Here is a 16,162-nt window from a genome sequence, read left to right as displayed (position 1 = left end):
CTCCTGAGTCCAGGGAATTTTGGAAAACTATCACCAAAGCATCCACAATCCCTACTGCCACTTCCCTCAAGACCCTAGGATGGAAGCCATCAGGTCCAGGGGATTTATCCGCCTTGAGTCCCATTATTTTACTGAGTACCATCTCCTGAGTGATTTTAATCGTATTTAGCTCCTCCCCCCCGAGAGTCCCCTGTTTGTCCAGTGTTGGGATATTCTTAGTGTCCTCTACTGTAAAGACTGAAACAAAATATTTGTTCAGCATTTTTGCCATCTCCATGTTTCCCACCATTAATTTCCCGGTCTCATCCTCTAAGGGACCTATGTTTGCCTTAGCCACCCTTTTTCTTTTTATATAACTATAGAAACTCTTGCTATCTGTTTTTATATTTTTTGCTAATTTCTTTTCATAATCTAACTTCCCTTTCTTAATCAATCCTTTAGTTACTTTTTGCTGTCTTTTGAAGAATTCCCAATCTTCTATCCTCCCACTAACTTTGGCTACCTTATATGTCCTTGTTTTTAGTCGGATACTATCCTTGATTTCTTTACTTAGCCACGGATGGCTGTCATTTCTTTTACACCCTTTTTTCCTCAGTGGAATATATTTATTTTGAAAGTTGTAAAATAACTCCCTAAATGAACACCACTGCTCATGTACCGTCTTACCCTTTAATCTATTTTCCCAGTCCACTTTAATCAATTCCGCTCTCATACCATCATAGTCTCCTTTATTCAAGCTCAGTACGCTTGTTTGAGAATCAACCTTCTCACCCTCTAATTGGATATGGAATTCAACCATGTTGTGGTCGCTCGTTCCAAGGGGATCCTTAACTAGGACATTATTAATTAATCCTGACTCATTACACAGGACCAGGTCCAAGGTTGCCTGCCCCCTTGTAGGATCAGTTACATACTGCTCAAGAAATCCATCCCTGATGCACTCAATGAACTCGTCCTCAAGGCTGCTCTGCCCAATTTGATTTGTCCAGTTAATATGATAATTAAAATCCCCCATAATTATGGCTGTTCCCTTATTACATGCCCCGACTATCTCCTGATTAATACTTCTTCCAGCAGAGTTGCAACTATTAGGAGGCCTATATACTACGCCCACTAATGTTTTTTTTCCCTTATTATTCCTTATCTCCACCCAAACTGTTTCATTATCTTGATGCTTTGTCCCAATATCATTTCTCTGTATTACAGTGATTCCTTCCTTTATTAACATAGCCACCCCACCTCCCCTTCCTTCCTGCCTGTCCTTCCTGATTGTTAAATACCCTGGCATATTTAATTCCCAGTCGTTGTCACCCTGCAGCCATGTTTCTGTAATGGCCACAAGATCATACCCATACGTAGTTATTTGTGCTGTTAACTCGTCCATTTTATTACGAATGCTACGTGCATTCAGATAAAGAACTTTCAAATCTGTTTTGTGACGCTTAGTTCCTGCTTTTTCCTTTTTTAACACTTTACCTATTACTCCATACCTTCTGTCCCTTCCTGTTACGCTTTCCTCTCTCTCCCTGCTCAGGTTCCCAACCCCCTGCCACTTTAGTTTAAACCCTCCCCAACAGCACTAGCAAACACTCCTCCTAGGACAGCAGTCCCGGCCCTGCCCAGGTGCAGACCATCCGGTTTGTACTGGTCCCACCTCCCCCAGAACCGTTTCCAGTGTCCCAGGAATTTGAATCCCTCCCCCTTGCACCATTCCTCTAGCCACGTATTCATTTGAAATATCCTCCTATTTCTACTCTGACTAGCACGTGGCACTGGCAGCAATCCTGAGATTACTACCTTTGAGGTTCTATTTTTTAATTTACCTCCTAACTCCCTATATTCTGCTTTTAGGACCTCATCCCCTTTTTTACCTATATCGTTGGTGCCTATGTGCACCACGACAGCTGGCTGTTCGCCCTCCCCCTCCAAAAATGGTGGAAAGGCTTTGGGGAGTCAGGAAGTGAGTCACTCGCCACAGAATACCCAGCCTCTGACCTGCTCTCATAGCCACAGTATTTATGTGGTTGGTCCAGTTAAGTTTCTGGTCAATGGTGACCCCCAGGATGTTAATGGTGGGGGTTTCGGCGATGGTAATGTCGTTGAATGTCAAGGGGAGGTGGTTATGAGAATCCCTACGTGGTCAGTTTTTAGTAAAATATTAAAATGCCTACGTGGCAAAGAAGCAGAATGCAAAATGGTTAGAAAGGGTTAATTAGTTAGTAACTGAGATTGATACAGGTGGCCTGGCCCTCCTGCTGGGCCATATGTTTGCTTAGTCAGCAGGCCTGCATTGTCTTATCAATGATAGGTCTTTGATGTGAGTCAAGGACTGGTCTGAATGTCTCCATGTTTATGGCAGATCAATATAGGTAACGAGCTTAGCCAAAGTTGAAAGACATTCCAGGTTGGGAGATAAGGAACAGAAGGAACAGGGAAGAACATTCCAAGTTGGAAAGTGAGGAAGTATCCCCTTTGATGTCTAATAGCAACATGATCAGCACATGGATTGTCTATGATTGGCCGGAAATAATGTAACCCCGCATGGCAACCTGTGCCCGGCTTATGATTGGTGTTGACTCTTGTGTTAATGATGTTCCAACCTCTATGGATTTGTATAAAGGTATGAGTCTTTGTCTTTGTCTCCTTATTCTGTTAGAATCGTTCGGATTCTCTCAGGAATCTGAATTGAAGCTACAGACTAAGATCTGCTATTAAAGTTGTTTGAACTTTACCGTGTACTCGAATCAGTTCTTGCTGAACCAGACTGAGGGGAAAGAATCCGTTTCGTCAGTTAGACTCTCTTGTTGGAGATGGTCATTGCCTGGCACTTGTCTGGCATGAATGTTACTTGCCACTTATCAGCCCAAGCCTGGATGTTGTCCAGGTCTTGCTGCATGTGGGCATGGACTGCTTCATTATCTGAGGGGTTGCGAATGGAACTGAACACTGTGCAATCATCAGCTAACATCCCCATTTCTGACCTTATGATGGAGTGAAGGTCATTGGTGAAGCAGCTGAAGATGGTTGGGTCTAGGACACTGCTCTGAGGAACTCCTGCAGCAACGTCCTGGGGCTGAGATGATGGCCTCCAACAACCACCACCATCATCCTTTGTGCTAGGTATGACTCCAGCCACTGGAGAGTTCTCCCCCTGATTCCCAATAACTTCAATTTTACTTGGGCTCCTTGATGCCATATTCGGTCAAATGCTGCCTTGATGTCAAGAGCAGTCACTCTCACCTCATCTTTGGAATTCAGCTCTTTTGACCATGTTTGGACTAAGGCTGTAATGAGGTCTGGAGCCGAGTGGTCCTGGCGGAACCCAAACGAGCATCGGTGAGCAGGTTATTGGTGAGTAAGTGTCGCTTGATAGCACTGTCGACGACACCTTCCATCACTTTGCTGATGATTGAGAGTAGACTGATGGGGCAATAATTGGCCGGATTAGATTTGTCCTGTTTTTTTGGACAGGACATACCTGGGCAATTTTCCACATTGTCGGGTAGATGCCAGTGTTGTGGCTGTACTGGAACAGTTTGGCTAGAGGCGCAGCTAGTTCTGGAGCACAAGTCTTCAGCACTACAGCTGGGATGTTGTCGGGGCCCATAGCCTTTGCTGTATCCAGTGCACTCAACCGTTTCTTGATATCACATGGAGTGAATCGAATTGGCTGAAGACTGGCTTCTGTGATGGTGGGGATATCGGGAGGAGGCCGAGATGGATCATCCACTCGGCACTTCTGGCTGAAGATGGTGGCAAATGCTTCAGCCTTATCTTTTGCACTCACACTTTCCGCCCCCCCCCCCCGACAAACCCACCCCCACCACCAAAGCTGGAACCACTGGTGGCCACCCCTTGCCAACCCGCTACATGCAAATAGATTCCTGGCCCATTTCTTTCCCATCCTCCCCTCTTACTATCGGTCCCTGACACCAGCTGGGGAAAGGTGACGTTAGATCTGGGGTAGTGGCATCAATCGTTCAAAAGTTGTATATGGAGGCCTCCTCTCCCTCCAATCCCTTACTTGCTGAAGGCTTCATTGGAGGACTTGTTCCAGTCTTTGGAGCTCTGCGGTCTCTTTAATGTTTTCTCCCACTGCTGCATCATCTTATACTTCCTGGGTGCCACTGAAGGGGTCCCGCTTGCTGGCATGGTTCTCGCCAGGAGCCTGCTATGAATGCATAATGACCCCCAACCTAAGAAGCTGGGATGGGTCATGGCAAGGACAGGTCGCCGGCTGTTTCTGTCAGAGCGGTTTAAGGGAAACCCTAAAGTGCACAGAGTGAGGTTAAAATACTTAATCCAGCTAAATTCATTTTCTATAGCTCAGGTCTCACATGTCAGCTATTCACAGAATAGTTTTTATCTCAAGGTAGATTTACCATGGAATGGCAATGGGATTAGAACACATCGAGCGTGACACAATCTTGGTATAGGAGTTAGCGTATGTGCAAATACTGAATGTTGGAAGCATTTAAAGTGGCTTCAATCGGTGTGCAACGCTGATTTAAAATGATAAGACACCATTTTGGGAGTTAACACTCAACTCAACACATCGTCTTAACTCTGACCGTCTGAACATGTCTTAGAGTGCCTGGTGGACCCCCGCCAGCTCCATTTAAAGGGACCATGCAGGATTTACAGGTTAGTGGCTGGATTATTGCTTCTGGCTGCCGAAACATTTGTAACTGTTTTTGGGGGTCTCCTATACTTGAATACTAGGATGCGGGGACATAGCCTAACATTTAGAGCCAGGACGTGCAGGAGTGAAGTTTGGAAATGCTTCTACACCCAAAAGGTGGGAGAAGTTTGGGACGCTCTTCTGCAAATAGCAGATTTCTGTGAACCAAGGGTATTAAGGGATATGGGGCTAAGGCGGGTATATGGAGTTAGGTCACAGGTCCACTGTGATCTCACTGAATGGTGGAACAGGCTTGAGGGGCTAAATGCCACTGCCGCTTGCTGCCTCCTGATATGCGCCACCTTCTCCTGCAAGAACGTGGGACATGTGTCTGGATGATGTGCCTGTCATGGTTGAATAGCTGCCAGTGTGTGTGGCCTGTGAGTTGTGGGTGGGTGGCTTGCAACAGTGGTAACGTGCAAGGGTGAGAGAAACATCTGATTGGAAGAGTTGAGTACTAATGGAAAGAGTTTGTTGGTATATGGGTGATGGGGGGTGTTGTGCGTGGTGCAGTGGTTGCGGCTAGTGGTGTTGTTGGTAGGAGACGCCACTTGATAGTTGACCTCACTCACCTTGACTACTCATGTCAAAGCATTGCACTTCTTCCTGCATGTTCATGATGCTATGCGCCTTACATTGACTTTGTCCCCCACTGCCTTTTGGGTATATGTCTGGAGGGCCCCTTGCCCCCCACTGTGGATATAGGATGTCCCTCCTTCTGTCCACCTCTTGCACCAAGGCCTCTCATGCATCAGCAGAGAACCTTGCTGCACGCACTCTTGCAGGCCTTGTACAAACTCAGGTCGGCAGATTGGTGAGGTCTGGCATGCAGATTGGAGGGTGTGGGATTTAGTAGTGCGCAACTTTTATTCAATGTTTTAACATAACTCATCAGTTCGTAAACAGAGGGACGGGAGCTGCATCTGTGTTTGATACAACCAAGTGGCTTGCTCGGCCACTTCAGAGGGCAGCTCAGAGTCAATCACATTGGTGTGGGACTGGAGTCATATATAAGCCAGATCGAGTAAGGACAGCATATTTTCTTCCCTAAATGACTAGTAATCCAGAGGCCTGGTCTAATAATCCAGAGAACATGAGTTCAAATCCTACTATGGCAGTTTGAGAATTTGAATTGAGTTAAAAAATTTGGGGGAAAAAAGCTAGTTTCAGTAAAAAGTGATCACAAGTCTATCAGATTATCGTAAAAATCCAACTTGTTCACTAATGTCCTTTCGGGAAGGAAACCTGCGGTCCTTACCCTGTCTGGCCTATCTGTGACTCCTGTCCCACACCAATGTGATTGACTCTTAACTGCCCTCTGAAGTGGCCTAGCAAGCCACTTGGTTGTATCAAATTGCTCATGGCAACATTGTCAGCAATGGAGGGGCATGGATTTATTCAATTATTCCAGTGGCTGTAAGGTGAGGGGAAAAGCTTATTAAGTTAATTCTTCACAAGTGAATTCTTCATAAGTCTTTTCAATGATACAGCAGTGATAGTATTCTGTTCTGATGAAAAGTCATTACATTTATCTTACTAACCACAATAGTAAAGATTTATAGAAAGCAGCAGTTAAGTACGACTTATTGGGTATACGAAGTAACTCTTTCTTTAATTAGCACAATTGGGTACTTTCAGTGCTCCGTTTGTCTAAAAGTACGAATAAACCCATGTTGTAACCATGAACGGGCGGGCAGGTCACACATTATTTAATTGTTTATAACTATAAGTGAACAATGCTGTTGGCACTGATGGTTGTCCTGGCTTTAAAAAAAATCACACTGTTGCCAAAGTGCTCTCTGCTGGGGAAGTGTTAACGTGACCGAGGACAGGAAGTTCCTGTCGCTACTATTTATAGCAGTCAGAGCTCCTGCAAATTAATTCGACCTACAAATTACTTTTCTAGAATGCAGAAAAGATGGGATTCAAAGATAAAGTGAAAAAAATTAAATGATGAAAAATCCTTTTTTTGAACCTGTATTCGAGCTGAAAATCAACCCATTTTTAGAGGAATTATGAGTGGATGGAATTTGGAGGCATAGGAAAGTTGGAGGTACATGGTGTATCTCATCAACTCCTCACCTTTTCCACAGGAACACACCCACATATACAGTGTTTACCCACAGCAAAGTTTCCCTTACCTAGTCAAAACCCTCTCCTGCTTATCATGTCCCCAAGGTGGACAAGGGGATCTCACTGTTTCACCGTGTGTGGGGAGTGGTGGAGGGCAGGACTTTTCCACCTACTGTGATTATATCATTCATAGGTTTGCTTAATAATGACATTTATTATGGAGTCATACATGACTCAGTGGTTCCAGAACAGTTCTGCAGTTTCTGTCTGATCACTGCAACAAAAACCTCCTATTCCCTGTTCACATCATCACCTTCCTGAAACAGTCAGTGGTAAACAATTCCTTTTGAAAAAACACAGCTAGGTTGCATACAGTTTTGGCCGCTGGAAGCAAAATAAAACTGACCACCAATGTAAGTTAATCCATTCAGCATTAAACCATGGCCTAGTTGTCCTTTAAAGAAGCTGGTTCCATATGCATCTTGTGCCTACTACATATTTGCTTGTTGAGAAAGACTGAAGTAGCTAATCAGGGAGTATCCAAGTTTTTTGTCTTTGTGGTCCACAGATGTGCACATCATAGAGACTCACAGGCCATATATAAAGTTTAAACCATTAATTTGCAAATATAAGTGTTCTGATTTAGAATTTATCTGCCTTTCTAGATCTCCAGGTCCCTGAACTTCAAACAGAATAAACCAGTGAGTAAGTAATATGAGAACAAATAGAATTGAGCTACCTGGGCTTCAGCTGTAATTTGGACATCTGAGCAAATGGCTTTGAGTATCAGTTCTGAGTTACAATGGTTGCCACACTACTAGTGAACTACCTACATTTGTAAAACACGGTGGCCTAGAAATCCAATTGCGCTGCGCTCATTACACAGGCATAAAACGGGAGTCTATGGGTTCAAAATGGCGGGCGACATGCGCGCGCTCATTCCGTGTTGGAAGTGTGCTGCCCACCTTATTGGTCAAAGCTCCTCTCTAGGCAAACAGAGCGGCGCCTCAAACAGGTGTTAAGCCCTTTGCATATGCAAATCAGGGGCCTTACCCCTGTTTGAGACCCCCTTTGCAAAATTCGACTACGCATGACTGAAGCATGTACCATGCATGCTGCAGTCAGTTTCTTCAGGTGCTTGGCTACTACCAGAAAGGTAAGTTTGAACTTTTTTTTACTTACCTTATTGTGGACCCAGGAGGAGCAGGATTGCCTGCCGCTCCCGGAATCTCCTAACGACCTTAGCCAGCATCTAATCGACTCTGAGGGCCGTAATTGGTGCTCACAGTTGAAGCTGGTGGAGTAGTTTACCATGTTCTTGCCACCGGCCTCATTAGACACATGCAGCATGTGCTGCACCGGGAGAGAGCCCTGATTTGGGCACAATCCAATTTTTAGGCCAGCAGGTTTTCAAAGTATTAGAAGTGGTAGTATGTGAGAGTTGTGGTGGTGCAAGGTTGAAAATACAGTGACAGCTGCAAAGAGGATAACGAAACCTGGACTTTTGTAAAACCACTGTGCATTATGAAAATAGAAATTTAAGACATCCAGTCTCTATTTTGCCAAAATCACAAATGTTTGCTCAGAACTCATTAAATAATCTATTCTATATTAAATTTGGTACATGAGCATGCGTTTCATTGAAAACTCATTCTAAGTACCAGTAGTACCTAAATAGCACTGTAATAGGCCTATTCAATATTAAAGGTGGCATGCTGCTATTTTATAGTAAAAATGTATCACTCTGTAATTACACAACCTGTTCACTGGGTTTCTACAAATCGCTCAAAATTGCTCTCTGAATTTTTAAAAAACTGCCATTTTTTTCTCAGTAACTGAAATTTCTAATGTTTGAAGTAAGAATGTAAACAAAATTAAAAATTAAGAAATACATATTTTACAATAACATTATTAAATGCATCCCTTCAATTGTCTTTTAATGCCTTAATTAAAAATGTTTACTTGAACACCTCAAACTCTCCCAAATGGCTGAGCTTATTCTTGATATTTTTGCCCAAAGCTGTGATTCTATGAACTGAATTTGAATTGTTAGGTCTGAACATATGCATTGTGCCTACTTTTCCAGGATGTATCAGTTCCAATTAGTCAGTTATACTGATGGAACATATTTCTTTAGTCTCTAGCGCTTCATACTTGGTAGCTTCTCTACAAATAATTTTCAAAAACGAGAAGACAAATTTCAAAATTTTATAGGTAAAATTTATATTGAGTGTTCTTTTTAAGAAAAAGAAACTGTGCATGTGTTTGAGTATTGAGAGAATGATTAAAAAATTTGTTTTTGTTTTGTATTCTATAATCTTTGGAGTGTTTTGAGCTGAGGAAGAGAGAGACTGGAACCAGAAAGAGGGGGTGAGGAGAGAAAGAGCGCATGAGAGAGACAGAGGCTTCATTAATATTCAATTTTCATAAAGAAAAACACCAATTGAGTTTTGAAGCTGACTAATTATCCATCTGTGTTTTGTTGACAGTTAGAAAAGAAAATAGCTAATTCCTTACACCTGTGAGACAGAGATTCTAATTGTTACCAGCTATGAGACAGAGAGGGAGACATAGGGCATGTTTTAAATAGGAAAAACGGGTGGGCAGTAAAAATTTTAAAAATCTAAAACCTGTCCCCAACCCGCCTCCATCCCACCCACTTCCGGTTTTCATGGAAGCGGGATGAGGGGTGGGCAACCAACCCGCTCTTAGGAGGCGGGTGGGTCAGTGAAAGCTTTCAAGGAGGTTGCAGGCCTCCATTTTGTCAGGTTTTTTGTTTTTAACCTTTGGGGGCCAGGAATCCCGGGCCTTCTGTGAGAGGAGGCAAGAAGGCCCAAAACTGCAAGTAAGGGTCTTTATAGCACTGCTTGTGGGCCCGGAGGAGCAGGAGTGCTTCCCTCAGGCCCAACAAAGCCTACCTGCTGTGACCCTACAAACGCGATTGACCACCCCCCTCCAGGATCTCCAAACCCCCCCACCACAATCTCCAATTTCCACCCCCCACGATCTCCAACCCCCGCGATGACTCCCAACCCCGACCCCGACCCCTGATGATTGACCACCACCCCCCCCATGACCCTCGATGACTGCCCCCCTCCCCCCCTTCCCCGGTCACTGACCCCCTCTCCAATGACTGAGCTCTCCGATGACTGATGGCCCCCCCCACCTCCGATGACTGACCCCCCGATGACTGAGCCTCGCAACGACTGACTCCGCTGGTGACTGACCCCGACCCCCCCCCCCCCCCGGTGACCCCCCAATGACTGACCCACCCCTCCCTGGTTACTGACCTGCTCCCCCCGATGACTGAGACCCCCCCCCCCTCCGATGATTGCCTGCCTGCCTCCCCCCCCCCACCGATGAGACCAGTTTGTCAATCAGGCAGGCCTGTCGGGCGGGAAACCGTAAAAAAAAATGATGTCCTTACACGAAAATCATCAAAAATGTCAAATATGTCTTTCATATGTTAAAATTCCCATGAGGAAAACTTACATATTTTTTTTAAATGGATGCATAAAAGAACTTTTTTAATTCTATATTTATCTCAACATAACACACAGTGGAGTACTGTGAAATACACAGTTTATTCCACCAAATTAGTTCTTTTGTGGAGTAAGGCACTTTGAAATTTCTATATTCAATCCTTCAAGCTTTGTAACTGTATGAACGTCCAAAAAGGTTCACAGAAAGCACTTTAAAGTTTTAACTCAGTGCGCCCAGCGGAAATAGGGTGGGAGCAGGATCAAAATCGAGGTGGTCGACTTACTGGCCCATTCCCGTTTCACCACCATTTTAACTTGGGCCTTCACTTTAAATAACCTGTCCATTTATTATTGACACAGAAAAAAAATGCTTTTAGTGATGATTCAAGTGGAGAATAGTCTTACCAAGTTTGGGAGGGGAGGATAGCAGATATATGTCTTATTTAGCTTTTTTCTCCTCGATTTTAGTATTTGAAAAGTTAATCAACTCCTTTGTTGATCACTTGGAAACCCCAGCAGCTTTTACATATATTATCTTCTGAATACTGATTGGTGGATTGGCATTTGAATTGAGGATCAAGTGTTGCATTTACATAAATAACATATGTAAAAATCTATACTATAATGACTCAGTAAGGTCTGAAATGGACAACTCTCTACATCAATCACAGTGATTCTGCTGGTGGGCCACTGTACCCTAAAATAAGAGAGGCAGATATTACTACTGCAGATGAAGTGCAGCTGAAGTCCTTTAATATCAGAAATCAATCCTGTACCTTCTCATACATAAATGACTGTAACTAGCATTGAGGCAACTGTGACAAATCCTAGAACCTATCCGGTTTTAAGCCATAAGAAATTCTACATGGTGGGCCGGATTTTGCTGTGAGCAATGAACGAACAGCGCTAGACGTTTGTTAGACTTGAACTTGCCCGTAGACTTTATATAGGGTTTCTATGGGAATACCTGTCCTTTTGTTGCTTTATAATCGATGGTGTAAGGTTAAGTTAAGGATGTGTGTATTTGTTATGTTTATCTCCTGATTTATTCTTGATTCTAAGTTCAGGTTCCAATGACACAGAACCCTATTTATATTGCTTGGCTTCTGTCCAGCTGGAAAGTTGACTGTCCTGTTTAGGAGAGTGCTCTGTGCACATCTAAATACATCTCCCAAAAGTTAGAACTTTAAATGTTTCTGGAACAGGTAGCGGAGAATCTCTGCTCTCGACATTAAGTTCAAGTAGGTTTATAAAATATCCACTTTGCAAACCAGGTTTGATATTGTACTGGACTTACACTCTATGTGGTGTCAAACCAAAGCTGCACGAAACTACCCCTCCAGAGGATTCTTATTGCACTTTATTCGGGTTGAGCACTGATTCTGGACTTATACTGCAAATTTAAGCTTCAGTATGAAGTGGAAATGACTTTACATCATAAACTTGCAGTGTAAATATGCCCGAAGATCCTGCACAGAAAAGTATCATTTTGTAAAATCTACAGCACACCTGCAAAAACGGCACAGATTATTGCAAGACAAACGTAGTAGGATCCAGATAGCCACATTCTGCAACTACAATGTATTCAAAGGGGGTTGATCTGCTTATGTAACTTTCTTAATTGGAGTAAAGGAATCATTCTATTGTGTACCTCACATCATATCTATGACAATCAGCACAAATTACAGAGCATGATACAATTACTTCTATTTCATCAAGAAACCACTTACCAGTAGCCTGAGAAATACATTGAAATAATCCACCAATAGATCATCCGTTACCAAGTAGTCTTCCTAACAGTGGCAAAAATAAGAATTAGTAAAAGAAAGTGATTCACTTCATTTTCTCTCCTAATCTTTTCAACCATGGTAGTATCCTGTACTACGGGCCATGGATCTTCACCTAGGTTTCTCAATTTATAAAAGAAAGGCTAAACGCTGATTTTAAAAAGTAACATTCCTTAGAGGGGGGTAATTTTTGTGCACATCGAGATGTGGGCTATCAGTACTGAGAAATTGAACTGTTTCCCACTTTTTGAATCCAGCAGCAGTATCAAGCACCCTTAGATATAGCATGTGTTAAATATAGAGTAAAGCAGTTAGCAATTAACCCTAACCTCAGAAGAACATCCGCTGATGCATCAGTGCAGCATTTTTATTGCTAGTCAGTACTGATCTAAGTTAAGACTGTCCATCTCACCGACAGCAGAAGGAGGACAGTTTTCATCCATTAATCAAGGCGGCATTCAAACTGAACTTTAAAAATGTCTAAAGCCTTTCTGGCAACCTTTTATTGATAATAAAATGTCTTCTGTAGACTTGATGAATCATACAGTACAGAAGGAAGCCATTCCACCCATCGTACCTGTACCGGCTCTTTGAAAGAGCTATTCAATTAGTCCTACTACCTTTCTCTTTCCCCGCTGCCCTGCAAATGTTTCCATTTCAAGTGTATGTCCAATTCCTTTTTGAAAGTTATTATTGAATCTGCTTCCAACATTCTTTCAGGCAGTACATTCCAGATCATAACACAGGGTAGATTTTCATCTTCACTGCAAGTCAGTAATCTGGCAGGGCGAATCGCCTGCCCTTTATAGAACCAGTCTGATTTTCATGCTATTGACTGCAATCCGTCCTGCCAATTACCACCCAGATGGTGAAGAAGAAAATCTATTCCAATGGCTTCAGGAACAGAAGGTCCTGATCTTATGCTGCTAAATCTGTTTGGAAGGATTTCCCCACAATTATATAGAAAAGTACTACACTTTTTTCCCTTGTTTTGTCTCTTTATTAATAATCTTTCTACTTATGGTTTTTGACCCTTGGGTCATTCGTTTTGGAATGCCCACTCCCCTGGGCTACTGGTGAATTATCTTATTGTGTACTTTGTGGTTCTACGCACTTTAGTCTTTGCTCTGGTCAGTATCTTAATTGGCTGGAAAGCTGGTCTTTGGAACTGGTTTTCAGCTGGTCAAGCACTAAAGTTTATTTTTTTATTATTCGTTCATGGGATGTGGGCGTCGCTAGCGAGGCCGGCATTTATTGCCCATCCCTAATTGCCCTTGAGAAGTTGGTGGTGAGCCGCCTTCTTGAACCGCTGCAGTCCGTGTAGTGAAGGTTCTCCCACAGTGCTGTTAGGAAGGGAGTTCCAGGATTTTGATATTTATGTGATACCCAATTATAGAAGGGATGTAAGAATGTTTGAGGCACATAAAAATGGGTGAGATTTGTTTTTAAATAATAAAACAAAGAAATAATGTAAAGTAAATGATAAAATAAATAATAATTGTAAATATAAAAGTTTAAGGAGTAAATATTAAAGGAACGAATAGGGAAACAGAGAATACAGGCAGAGAGAGGATTTCATTTAGAATTTTTTTAAGTCTATGTTTTAGAGGGAGTGAAAGTGGTGCAGTGGGATGGAAATATCCTTTCATTTTTGAGACATAGGCCTGCAAATTGCTCGTAAAATAACCGTGAGTCTAACAGCGCTCCCCATTATTAATGGACAAATTGAAGAGCAAGTTCCGACAAACGCATATGTGCAGTCAAACGCGGAAATCCGGAATTTAGGCGTCCCAGGTCAACACCTAAAACAGGTGTTAGACACTTTGGGCCCGATTTTACCAGGGGTGCGGGTTGGCAGCGGGTGGTCGGGCGGGCTCGAGGAAAACGCGCCGGCCAAATTCAGTGCGTTGCGCACGCGATCGCGGGATGATTGATGTGATTAGCCGGCAGTTACGGGTTCCGCGCTTCTCAGCTGCGTGCCGGCGGCCTGCGCATGCGCATTGACGTCTGAGCGATGGTTGCGCTCTATTTAAAGGGGCAGTCCACCAAAGCCCCTCCAGCCACAAACTACACTCCATCAAGGATGGAGGAGCACAGGGGTAAGGCTGCTCCCCGTTTCACGGACCACGCCCTCCAGGTGCTGCTGGACGGGGTCCGCATGAGGAGGGAGACGCTGTTCCCCACGGATGGAAGGAGGTGCCCTGCCAGCGCCACCAAGAGGGCATGGGAGGAGGTGGCCGCGGAGGTCACAAGCAGGGGAAACACCACCCGCACTTGGATTCAGTGCCGCAAGAGATTCAATGACCTCACCAGGTCCGGAAAAGTGAGTACACTAACGCATTCTGCATCACTCCGTCTTCCACATCACCTCAAACACCTCACAACCCCATCTCCACTGACAGTACTGCGCTCCCGCACCAATCCTCACAGCCACCCAACTATCATCCTCACAGTGCCTGCACGTACCCACCGTCCCTGTCCCCACTCGACCACTACCACACACCCCAATGCCCATACAATGGGATGGCCATGTGGCACACGCATCCTCCCATCCATCTGGCACACGTTCAACCCAATCACACCAATGCTTGAAGCGTCTCACATTGTAATCATCACTCAATAACGTTTTTGTGTTTTGCCCTCACAGGAGAAGAGGGCCAGGAACGCACGCGATAGGGCATGCACCGGAGGGGGCCCGCCACACGAGATGGCCCTGACAGACGCCGAGGTCGAGGCACTGGAGATCAGCCGCACGCTGCATTGCCTGTCGATGGCGGATGGCGAGTCTGGTTCTGGCGAAACGGCCGGTAAGGGAAAGCTGGCACTCATCACTCATGATCGTGAATGATCGTAGCATCACATGGCATATGCCGCACCGCCACATTTGGTCACATGCCTGATATTTCCCTCTGTTCTCTTCCAGGACCGTCTGCGATCGACGTCTCGGTTGAGGGCGATTCCTCAGAGGACATGCCCGTCTCTGAGGGTGCATCGTCACACATGAGCCTTGCATCCACCAGCGCAGATACACACACCTCGGTGGGTCCCCCCCCTCAGCTAGTTGGGATTGCACATGGTGAGTCACCGCGCACACATGAGCATGAGCAGACCCTGGTGGCAGGGTCAGCCGCGGAGGGTCCGCGTCGGTGGGAGCACTCTTCTCCAGGCTTTGCTCAGCCGGACCCAGATGCTGAACCCAGGGGGCCACCTGTCAAAAGGAGAGTCGTCGAGGGGCACCAGAACATTGCTGAGGTACTGGGAGAGGTGCCACGCGCACTCTCCACAATCGCACGGAGGATGGAGGAGTCCAACTCCTGCATGAGGGGAATGGTGGCACAGGTGCAGGAGGGTATCGCCGAGATAGTGTCGCAGGGACGTGAAGGCATCTCTGAGATAGTGTCGCGGGTAGGTGTGGGAACGTCTGCGGTGGAGGACAGGCTAGCCTCCCTCGAGCGTCACGCACAGCTCACCAATGAGTCCATCCAGGCCCTCACAACGGCTGTTCGGATTCAGGGTGAACAACATTCTGCCGCCATCAACAGGTTGACAGATACATTGGAGGTGGCCTTGCAAGGTCTCACCCACGTCATCCAAACTGCCGTCCAGCAGGGTGGAAGGGGTGATGTGGGCCTTGGCCATGAGAGGGAAGATGGTGAACGGGGAAATGGAAGTGTGGACGCTACTCAAGGCGCCCCCAAGTCTCACCCGTTGCCCCCCTCTCAACCAGTGCCCGCAATAGTCCATCCTCTCCAGGTGGCCGAGTCTGCCCCTGCACAGGTGCAGGAGGAGCAGTCTGTGGAGGTGCCCTCACGGGCACCGAAACCCAGGGGGCGTCGGCCCAAAGCATCTACCCGGTCAGGGCACGAACAGGAGCAACCTGCCACCACCTCTGCTGGAGCCACAGGGGTAGCACCATGTAGGGGGTCCCGAAAACGAACGCCTAAAGTTCCGTGAGCACACAGGGATTGCAACAGGGTGTTTGTCGTTTTTTTTTAATTTTCTACTCTTTGAATGTCACCACAAAATAAACTCACTTTTTCTCACCAATGCTGCCACCTCTTGTCCATAATTCTGCGGCTTGTGCAATATGTCCCTTCCCTGCGCCTCATCATGACGACGACCACCCCGTCCCACCCATT

General features: G+C 45.2%; 1 protein-coding gene across 1 annotated transcript in view; it reads right to left on the bottom strand.

Moving 5' to 3' along the window:
* The window catches only part of LOC137308573 (regulator of G-protein signaling 22), a 150,207-nt gene that overhangs the window by 120,884 nt on the left and 13,161 nt on the right, over positions 1–16,162 (bottom strand). Inside the window, exons 4-6 of the mRNA XM_067977192.1 lie at positions 11,967–12,029; positions 8,909–8,920; positions 7,937–8,125 (exon numbers count right to left, since the gene is read on the bottom strand). Of these exons, the coding sequence (XP_067833293.1) occupies positions 7,937–8,125; positions 8,909–8,920; positions 11,967–12,029 (264 nt within the window). The remainder of the gene's footprint in view (positions 1–7,936; positions 8,126–8,908; positions 8,921–11,966; positions 12,030–16,162) is intronic.

Source organism: Heptranchias perlo, chromosome 3 (genome assembly GCF_035084215.1).
Source record: "Heptranchias perlo isolate sHepPer1 chromosome 3, sHepPer1.hap1, whole genome shotgun sequence".
In the NCBI taxonomy this organism is placed as follows: Eukaryota; Metazoa; Chordata; class Chondrichthyes; order Hexanchiformes; family Hexanchidae; genus Heptranchias; species Heptranchias perlo.
The sequence above is the reverse complement of the archived record's forward strand: the minus strand, read 5'-3'. Positions and strand labels throughout refer to the sequence as shown.